General features: G+C 45.6%; 1 protein-coding gene across 1 annotated transcript in view; it reads right to left on the bottom strand.

The window, feature by feature from the left end:
- Positions 1–4,122: 4,122 nt before the first annotated feature.
- The window catches only part of Ddah1 (dimethylarginine dimethylaminohydrolase 1), a 131,145-nt gene continuing 124,130 nt past the window's right edge, over positions 4,123–11,137 (bottom strand). The window contains exons 5-6 of the mRNA XM_021195759.2: positions 8,944–9,087; positions 4,123–7,013 (exon numbers count right to left, since the gene is read on the bottom strand). Coding sequence (XP_021051418.1) covers positions 6,897–7,013; positions 8,944–9,087 — 261 coding nt within the window. The 3' untranslated portion in view covers positions 4,123–6,896. The remainder of the gene's footprint in view (positions 7,014–8,943; positions 9,088–11,137) is intronic.

Here is an 11,137-nt window from a genome sequence, read left to right as displayed (position 1 = left end):
ACAGCTAACAGCAGACACAGGAGCACAGCTAACAGCAGACACAGGAGCACAGCTAACAGCAGACACAGGAGCATAGCTAACAGCAGACATAGGAGCACAGTCAACAATACTGCACTGCATACTTAAAATCTTGAAATAAATGAATGATCTTAAACATTCTACACACAAAAATGTCAACTATATTGTGCAGTTATTTTATATCTTATATGTACTTCAAAATGTCAAGTTTCAATCGGCCATTTACATTTATGTACTTTGTCTCAAATTAAGAAAAAAAATCAGGCTAGGGAAAAGTGAACTGCCTTCGTGGCACCATTTTAACACACTGAAGCTTTGTCCTCACTCAAAATAAAGCAACCGAAGGCTTTATATATAAATAGAGGGGCTTCCCAACACCTAGCAATGCCATGGCTTGCAGGCCATGTCACAAGTCAGCTCAGGCAGCGCTCTCCCGAGTGTCTCGCTGGCATGGTCCCACGAGTCTACTGTTTATTTATAGTGGCAGTAGCATATTTGGCAGCTCAATGGTCTCTAACAGCCGATAACCCCAGATACCATGTGCTAAAAGTAACCCAGCTCCCACTACATTAGAAATAAGTGTTTGGGGAGGGAAGAAGATAGGAGCATTCCAACTTTTCTAACAGGATAGGTGGATGGAGCAGCTCCATCAGACGCCGAGGACACCTGTAAACTCACGGTGGAAGCTTCCAGGCCATGGTGGCAATCAACGATGAAAAAATCCCCAGTTATTTCTGGAGTGGTTGATTGATGTTTCAAATAGAAGTTGACGTTTTGAAAGAATCCAAGCATACGGTGATAGGAGTTAATGAGGATAATGATGATGCTAATGATATTTACATTATGCCTTCCTTCCAAAGATTCCCCCAGCTCCTTTATCTCATTTGTGCTGAAAATGTCCCTTTGGCGTTGAGAAGCAGATGTTAGTAATCTTTTTTATTTTTATTTTTATTTTTATTTTTTGGAAGGGGGGAGAAAATAGAGGAAGAGTTGATTGCCTGGATGTCAGGCTCCACTCAGATGGTGAGTAGAATAAACGGAACTTGGGGAAATCAAACGGAGAAAAACACCAGTCTTTCTCAGTTTCCAGCCGCCCCTTACAATGATGCCAGGTCAAGCCTCACTACCACGGTATGGCTCAAATCAAATGTCCTTGGGAACCCTCACAGACTGACAAATGCTGTCTGAGAACGTGACCCCAGCATGCAGGGCTCTTGACATTCCAGCCTGCACGGTCTTGCTGTGCTCTCCTGCTTACCAATGTCAGCCAAACAGATCCACTCACGTGACCCCACTCAGTGTCTATTCTGCAGACCCCTTCTTTTAGCGTATCTCTGTGTTGCGTGTGTATGGGTGTTTTGCTTGTGTATAAGGCGTGAACCTTGTGTATTTCTGTGCACCATGTGCACACAGTGCTTGCAGAGGCCAAAAGAGGGCATAAGATCCCCTGGGACTGGGGTTAAAGGACACTGAGCCACCAGGTGGATGCTGGGAATTGAGCCCCGGTCCTGTGGAAGAATAACCAATGCTCTTAACAGCTGAGCCGTTTCTCCAGTCCCCTGAGCACCCTTCCACAATGCCATCATTCTTGTGGCTCTAGTGTCTGTCTCCCTTGTCTTTTGCTGCATGCCATCTCCAGGAAGGCAGGGGCTGTGACTCTCATCTCCCAAGAGCATTGTAACAGTAACATGTGCAAGGGACACCTGGGTTTGGGGTGCACATCCTATGTTCCAGCTGTGCTTCTGTTCAAGATGCTCATACAGCCTGGGCGACTTCCATGCCAACTGGCTGAAGCCAGAGTAGACCCTGGCTCCCTTTAGATTCTTCTGGGTCTCCTCAGCCTAGGAAGTACACAGGCAAGGAAAGCAAGCGTAGCAATAGCTTATCGTTCCAGGACCCCACTCAGCGTATGTTACACACACCCACTCCTTTACAAATCACCTAGAAACCTGGGACCCCGACTTGCACAGAACCGCGAACAGTGTGTAAACCTTACTGTAAGCCATGCAATAGCTTGATCCCCTGAGCACCCTCTTGGCAACTTTTCTTCTGTGCTTGTCCTGCAATGTATTCTGAAATTGAGAAATGGGCACATCCAGACTGGACTGGTATTGGGTGTATACTCAGTAAGGAAGACTGTTTCCTCTGAGTGAATTTTTGAGGAAAAGCACCACTGACCATTTTATACCTATACACAATTAATAGTGCATAGGATCAAAGTCAGATGCATCATGGAAAAGACATGCACAGTGAACAAATCCTTATGTAACCCAAACCTGTCAGTCCAAACTTGAAGTCGTCACACCTTGCTCCTTAGCCACCAAGGCCTCTTCCTCTTGGGCAGTCCCAGACAGTGACGCAGTGCCCTTTGCCACTCCAGCTCAGATGTCCCCCTGTTCTCTGGCAATGAATCTGGCCTGGACTTTGTTTTGTTTCTGGATAAGACCCTCCGCTGTTTTGCTACTTGTGTGCACATCATCATTTTCTGAACGAGACCTGGAAACACCCAGTCCAGTCACTGACACCAACCTCTTGTTCTTTAACGGTTCTGTGTTGCTCACTGTTCAGTCCAAATATTTGCGCACTTGAGATCTTACTTCCCTGCCCCTCCCAAGCAGCCCAGTTCTCAGAAGACGGTCAGGGGCTATGGCTCAGGGCCTGGCAAGGTTGGATGCCTGTTAAATATGTGCTCTCCTGTCTAAAGCTACTCTTAGCCAGTGTTCAGTCCCGTTGCTAGACGACGTAGCTTGTCATGAGAGGGTATCTGTTCACTTGGAAAGTGTCAGGCAAGATCAGTCAAGGAACTTTGCCATGCAGAGTTCCCGTAGAGAGGACCCCTTTCCCTGGGCGAGGAGCTCCAGACCCTGGCACCCAGGGGAAGGTTTCATTTCCTGTTGGGTCAAGAGCAGGTTTGCGGAGTGTCCCTTGGCATTGAGCAGTGATTAGCTCTATTGGCAATGTCATGGCAACCTATAGTAGAGAATTCGTTAACTGCATCAACTGAGACGGTATGGGTAGATCCACTTGCTTGACCCTTCAACCTCACCAAGGAGCTGGAGGACTGCTCTGCGCATCTGGGGAGCACTGTGGTGTAGCATCCTGTTATTATGACAGGACTCAACTAACGGTGGGGCTGAGTGGAAGCCTCTAAGTGGCGCATTTTGACAGTCTGAGGAGCCCTAACGGCAACATGAACATAACACATGTGGGTGATGTCATCGTGGGATTTAGAAAGGGCCATTCTGTAGGTGTACTGTGGAAGACCAGGGGTTGTTACAGCTGACGATTTACATCTGTCTTTACTGAGGTGGAAAGATGCCTCTAATTCATTTTTGAACAAAGAAAGTAGACTCTAGAATATTATAACGATGTCAAATTATTCAATATCTATTCATAAATGTGTGGTATCTTCTGAAATGTTAAGAGTAGTTATCTATGGGTGATGAGACTTTGCGTGGCTTTTCTTGAAGTAAAAATTGAAATACATTTTATTATTAGCATTGTGTGTGTATGAGGTACATGAATAGGTGTGCGCATGACACCTTGCAGGTGTGACCATCACAGGGCAGCTTGTGGGATCCTGGGGATTGAATTCTGGATGTGAGGCTTCTGTGGTAAGAACCTTTAGCTGCTGAGCTATCCTGATGCCCCCATCTTTATGCTTTAGATAGTATTTTTGTATTGCTTGGGTTTTATTTTCACAGTGAAGAGTTATTGTCTTTTCAATAAAACACGGCTCTTTCAGATTACAAAAAGCTACTGGGATACAAAAACCTCATAAAGAATAACCTTCAGATTTCCTTTAAAGTTCTTACTGTAAAACAAATAAAAAAAAACCACCCTCATTTCAAAGCAATTTTACTGCTGTTTACTCACTGTACATAGAGATGGGTTTCACAGAGGCTTTCCTGTAAGTATATCCTGTACGCACACTCCTCTGCCCTCTCCCCTCCTCCCTCGTCTCCCTTACTACTTCATCGTCTCCCTTACTACTTCCCATCAGGAACAAAGGAAGAAAAAGCATTCAGCTCAGCCGGAATGGAATGCCATAACGTGCCAACTGGGCACCGTGGTAAAAGAAGAAACGAGACAGACATCACTGGGCATGGTACAACTCACATTTTATTCTGTCTTGACTGGTGTACATTAGGAGTGGGCAGCTGGCAACTAGCATCGGTGCAGAACTCCTCTGGACTAATGGGTCGTGGGAGATATGGCTGGCTTTGGCACACAGACTGGATAACCATACATTGGCTGGAAGATGGCAGGCAAGAAGATAAAAAAAAAAAAAAAAGCACAAACCTAACACTGCACAGAAACTATGTCTGAATTCTGTAGCGTCCTAGAGAGTAGCATGCAACCCTACACAGGCCACACTGTGAGACTACAGCCTGGCCTAACTTCCCTTCTTAGAGATATAGAGATGATGGCCTTAGTGTTCGATTCCTAGTAGCATTCTAGCATAATGAACACACTATGGAGAGAGATCTGCCACCGATTTGTACAGCAACCCACCAGTTAAAGACACAATGCTAAAGATGCAATCCTTCTAGCTCATCTCTTCACTAAACCAACTCATACTGACCTGATCATTCTTACCCAAGCTACATACTTAGTTAAATGTAACTCCTCCCATTGTTATAATGTCAAGAAGCATTTTTGTTAGACTTCCCATCTTTGTGAGACACAATGGACGAGAGGGGAACTGGGGCAATGACATCTTTCTCTTTCAGAGGTAACGTTATGTGATGAGAACATCGAAGGGGCAATGCTGCGTGTATTTTGAGTGTTCACATCTCTATCACACAGGGGGCCTGAAGAGCAGAACAAGATGGGGAAGAGGCAGTGACTCTAGTCAATTTCTCAGGACAAAGAAGGAAAGAGGAACACAAAGGAAAGAGGAACTGGAAAACCACCTTTGGTAGAAAAGACTGTTGCCATGAAAAATCTACTCACTCATAACTGACTGAACGTAACAGAGGACAGTTCTGTAACCAGGATGAGAAAAGGGACTTCAGTGACAGTTGCATGCTGGTACATGTACAGTGGGCTGTTTTTCCTGTGGTGGATTTTGAGATGGTCACCTCTCGCAAGGAGAAACTGTTTTTACTAGTATAGGGTCAAATTTAACCCCCCAACGGCAGTCATAATTGCTGAGAACAAGTTTTCTTTATTAATTTAGGCAACTGGCCCACATTCATTTGCCCTGGAAAAAAACATAATTATTCACTCATGGTATGTTGTGAAATATGACAGCGACCAGGATATGGTTCATTCCCAGGGTGCGCAGAGTTAGGTATTTGCATGTGCTATGAGTCTAAAGTTAGAGAAGCAAGGAGGGGATGGAGATTTCGTCAGAGAGATCTCCAAGTAAGAGAAGAGTGGTGAAGGAAGCCCCGGTCTTCTCACTTCTATCTACTGAGGGGAATGCAATGGAGACCAGCCTCTCCTGCCCTCATTATAAGAAACACTGATCACAAAGGAGAGATAGAGCTGACTTAGTTTTTGTCTCCTCAACTTTAAATCTTGAATGATAAACTGCAGACTATACAGCAAAGGTAGAAGTGACCAGAGGTTTGATGACATGCCTGGCTGGGTCACCGTGCCTTGTAAAGCACTGTGTCCCTGGCCTGTTTCAGCTTTTTTAAAAGAGGAATGCTCTCTTCCTTTGCTGTGGTATCGCTCTCTGTGGGCGACCCGTGCCAGCTGAGCGGTGTGTAATTTGAAGTTTCACTTGAATTCCACAGTAAACAATCATGGATATTTCACAGGAGACTCAGACATTGTTTGAGGTTGACCTTAGGAACCATTTCCTGACTGCGCTCCCAGGCCTTGGGTGGAGGCAGCTCCCCCTGGCTCTCACCGGACCATCAACAGTCATTGGACATGCTCTGCTTCTTTTGAAGGAAATGACTGGTTCAAGATCTTGATGATTCTAAGGGGGTAGATACAAGGTGAGTCAGAAGGAAGCTGAGAGAAAGGGAGAGGTGGTGGAGTGGAGAAAGACTTCCTCCACGCTACAGGACCAGTCATGAGGCGAGCTCACGGCATGTGACTCAGTCTCTCTATGATGTACCCATGGGGTGTTTCTAGGCGCCTGCATCTAACATCCTGCATCAACCACCTGAGGCTGGATTTACCTTCCTAGGTGTGGCAATGGGAAAGCCTGTCAGGGTGTGCCTCTGTGAGGTTCCTGTTCCCCAACCAGCCACTCTGATTTGCTGCTGGTGGTGGAGAAGTGGCTGTAAGTCAGAGAGGAGTGCACATAGGGTGGACCTTCGGGATGGCATCCATGTCGCAAGAGCTTGGGTAAATCCAAGGTCAAGGCGATTACGAAAGAAGTGGGGAAGACCACAGAAAGACCCAGAAGAAGGGTTTTTAGAGGCGAGAAGAGAGGGGAATGGGAAAAAAATCCATGTTCTAGGGAATTTTATAGGAACTAAGCTCGATTCATGATACAGAGAAAGAAAGTCCCTTGCTTATTTGGCTGGTCGGTAAGAGTCTTCAGAATGGCCTGCAGCTAAGTTATTCCCACACTAAGAACACAAACACTGAAATGAGGGGCTTCCACACTATCAATCGCATTCCAATGATTCGTTAGTTCTGTATTTCCTAGGTTGCTTAATTCATTTAGCAAATGCACAGGTTAGGGACCACTGTGAGGAAAAGGAGGGTGTGGAGAATGAGGCGATTAAAATTGGAATTAGTTTTTCTTTTTTCTTTCTTCTTCTTCTTCTTTTTTTTTTTTTTTTGTGTGTGTAAACAAGAGTTAGTAGCACAGTGGCACAGTAGATTGTCAAAGGAAACAGGAGGAATGGGTACAGAGCCATCAGCCTGGCCCCGGCCACTTGCTGGCCACAGGGGAGGGACTCTCCGGCTCAGGAGTCTATCTTCTTGTTAATAAAAACGGAGCAGCAGGTGAGCAAGCCGTCCACCTTTTCCATCTCCGAGTTGCTCACAGGGATCAATAGATGGTCCTTGAGTTTCTCATAGACCTGTGAGACAGTGAGAGTCAAGAAGAAAGAGGAGAAAGGGCGTTACATCCTGGCCTATTCCATCCCCCTAGGGGACAGAGAATGAATTCAGTTCCTGTATTCGCGCTTTTCAGCCATTTAGGCCCAAGAGTCACACGTCCACAAACCCACCCCAGAGCTGGCCACATGTGGTTGACCCCTTGTTCTGTGCTTTTTTTTAACTTTCAAATGAAGGATAGTCACCAATGTGACTGCTGCTGGAGTTGTCTGCCATTGTCCCTGAATCCAGTGCTAGTCATGGCTGTGTGCTTGTCTGAACATCCCCACCCCTCCCTTCACTTTGACACACTCCTAACTATACTTTCATGTTCCTTTCCTGTCCAACTCTACTAGAAAAATGAGACAGAGTGTAAGTTAAGTGCGTGCTGCCAGTCACACTGTGTTTAAATTATAGGTGTGAATTTTATAGCATCTTTCAACTGTAATGGAAAGTATGTGTCAAAACATCCAATTAACTGTCCACAGATTCCCCCCCCACCCCCTGATCAAAAACACACTTTAAAAAACAAAATTACTTGAAAATGCTGCTTAAAAACAACCTGGCCTGATTCTTTCAGCCTTCAGAAACACTACGTTCCTTAAAACTCAGCACACTGGTTGGGGTGCAGGAGTGAGCTGGGTTCCGAATCTAGGCCAATCAAGTTACTACAGCCATTTCAGTGAAGTGATGTTCCTTCTGAGCTCATTCACTTCTCTGGAAGGCTGGGCTACTCCTCTAGGGCTGCGACAGGGACCAGAGACAATGTCTAGGAAATGCTTGGCTCAGTGTCTGCCCAGAAAGACCCTTGGCGAACAAGGGCGTTACTGATGTTATTCTCCTCTTGATGGACACAGGGCTGAACTGAGAGGCAGTTAATGATATTCCGTTGCTAGGTGATCAATGAGGCTGTAGTGGCATGAAGTCCTCAAAGTGGGGTCTGTGGACTTGCAGCCTGTTCATATTGTAGAATCTAGGCTGGGGCCCAGGAGCCTGCATCGTTAATAACCCTGGCACAGAAGAGGGTACGATGCACTCACTGCTCATCTAGGAGCTACTGTGGTCTTTTGTCTAGGATTGGGAGTCCTACATTTCCCTCAGGTCCATACCTCTACAATGGTGAGTGAACAAAATTACCTCTGCACTCACCCACCTCCCTTTCCCTAGACTAACAGAACAGCCACGGTTAGAGAACAAACCTCGTCTAATGTAGCACTGCCTGCGTAAAAAGCACAGCGAAGGTGGGGAAAGGATTTGAGGAGGAAAGTGACTACTTTGTGGGCAGAGGGACCGGAGCTCTGGGCTAAGAGCCCATGTAGAGAAAGATATCGTCCTCAGGTTTTCACACGGACTGGCATGTTCTCTCTCTCTCTCTCTCTCTCTCTCTCTCTCTCTCTCTCTCTCTCTCTCTCTATCTCTCTCTCTCTCTCTCTCTGTCAGTTGCACCTGCGGTAGCTCATAAAGGATACCCACTAAGAGCTGTGAGGAGTTCTTCTTTTTTCATTTTTAGTTTTTGGAGACAGTCTTGTATAGCCCAGGTTGACCTTGAATTCACTGTACAGCTGAGGTCAGCTTTAAATTTCTAGTCCTCTGCCTCTCAAGCGAGAGAGAGGATGACAGATGTGTGTCACTGAGCCCTGCTTGTGCTCAGTGCTGACACTTAGCTACCCCCACAGCCCTTGGAGTTCTTGGGTGAGAAACCCCAACTAGCAGGCAGCACCACCCGTCACTGTGTGTGCATGACTGACCAACTGCACGAGAGAGAAAAAGTCGATACACGGTTCCCTTGCGATGATCAGCGGTCCTTCCCGCTGTCAGTGCTCTGATTTGTACAGCAGAAGGATGTCCCTTTTTGCCCTTCCATCATGAGAGGGTCCCCAGAGAGGCTCGCTGCAGGACAGACGGTATTTTTACCTTTGCACTTTCTGGATACTCCTCTGGGGTTCGGTGCAGCAGGACATGCCCTTTGCTGGGGATATTTAGATATATACAGTTGGCGGCCATGTCGTCGGGTACAGTGAGCTTGTCATAACGATGGTCACTCATCTGTTGCATGATCTGTGAAAAACAAACAAATAGGCTGAAGTGGAGGCTCCTACACTCACAGGGAGGAAGGTGGTAGGGTGGGACGCAGACCTGTAAAGACCACCTTAGACTGCTTTGTATCTCAGCCTCCTGATGTCACCTCTAGTCACTCAGAACCAGAAGAAGGAAACCTGACCTAGCAGTGATCGTATGTGTGTTCTCGTTCTCTTAAAGCTTGTGTTTGTCTCTGTTTTTAAGGTTTAAAACGTATCTGTATTCTGACTTATGCTCCCAAGACATGTCAGCAGTGCATAAAACAGTCAGGTGCAGAAATCTGGCTGGAAGTTTGATAATATTCTTGGCTGAGAAAGCATGGCTGCCCCGGTCTTTAGGAAAGACAGATCATTACAGCCATCAGAATGGTCAGTAAGAGATGCCTGTGAGCGTGAACAAGCACATACAATCTGCTCTTCTATGTCCATCAAAGTCAAGGCTCACATTTCCACGAGATCACAGTTGACAGTAGGCAGTTATACTACAGCACAGGTAGAACGGGGTGCCGGGACACACACTTGATACTTATCAAATCTCAAGTCTTCATTTTAATGTGCAATTAGCATACAGTAATATACAACAATGGGTTTCATTTCAGCATTTCTATACATGAACATAATATGTTTTGGTTGTATTTACCTCTCTCCAGCTACCTTCTCTTGCTCTTTCCACTCCTGATCTCCTTTCTCTTCCCGTCTAGTCTGACTTCTACTTCCATGTCTGTCTATTTTTTGATGAGCCAATAAGCTTCCTTAGCCTGTGTCTGTATTTGAAGTGTCCCCATGATTTCTTCTAGTTGTTACAAAGTTGCAGGACTTTGATCCATTTTGAGATTTAAACCAGTTCTGCCCTACTAAAAAGATCTCTCGTAGTCAGCCCACTGTACTCTTTCTTAACCTTCACAGCTGAGACAGCACCAAGGATTACTAGAGGCCCAGTGACTGAAGGCTGCAAAGAGATGCTCAAGACATAGTATGTGATGGCCACTGCTCTATTCAAGCCTAGTCACACATAAACAAAGCACTATGCTCATTGACTTAATTCCCCAAGCACGAGGGAGAAGCATGAGTCGGTTTTAGTCCCAATACATTGAGGCAGGGTCCTTCCACTGTTATTGACTACCAGACAACAGCTGGCTGGATTTGCAGCTTAAGTCTAGGTAAATACATGACTCAGGGTATTCTCAATTCACAGAGAAAGAAAACACAAGACTCACTGTAAGAGAAGTCTCGTGGCTAGGCCACAAAGCTGAGGTCTCACTAGGATCTCCTCGCCACTTGAGTGGGGAGGGCAGATCTCCCACCTGTCCGTTTGACTCACATGTGCCCAACAGTGACAACCGGGCAGAAGTTCCGTCATCACTGCCTACTCCTTGTTTACCATCAAGGGAACACACTAAGTCTCCAAGGTACTGACGCTGAGAAAGTGCCAATAAGAGACCAGACTTCCTCTGCCTCTCCCCATCATCTTCTTCCAGGGAGCGGTCCTTTCCTTCTTTGGCCCTTACTTGAGTTTTCTTCAGTTGATGATGGCATTTATTTGAAATTCTAATCTCTGCTTTTCCTCACTCTTTTCTTAATCACCTTTTCCTGAGCTGTATTCATTAGAGCTTCTGAGGGGGCATTCCAGAAATTACTGACATAAGGGCTGGCAGCCAAGTTGGAATAGTTTGAAGATAGTTTCATTTTTTCTTTCATTACTGGGAAGAAAAGAATTATAATTTTCTTAATGGGGGAATAATTTAATGCTGAAGATATATGAAGCAATTTACTGATAAATTCTACTGAGAGTTTCTCTTAAAACAAATGCCTTAACAGATTACCAGTACTACCTCAGGAGAACCCTTCCAATTAATTTATCCAGGCCTCCTTGTTATCATCTTGTGGCAAATTATAAACCGTGCTCTAAGAAATGACTTTTAATAATGAACTGGCTATACACACATGGAGCTGTGAACAGTGCTGTCCAACTCAAAAACCAAAAACTTCATATATCTGGGGTTCTCTCTCTCTCTCTCTCTCTCTCTCTC

This window comes from Mus pahari, chromosome 4 (genome assembly GCF_900095145.1).
Source record: "Mus pahari chromosome 4, PAHARI_EIJ_v1.1, whole genome shotgun sequence".
Lineage (NCBI taxonomy): Eukaryota > Metazoa > Chordata > Mammalia > Rodentia > Muridae > Mus > Mus pahari.
The sequence above is the reverse complement of the archived record's forward strand: the minus strand, read 5'-3'. Positions and strand labels throughout refer to the sequence as shown.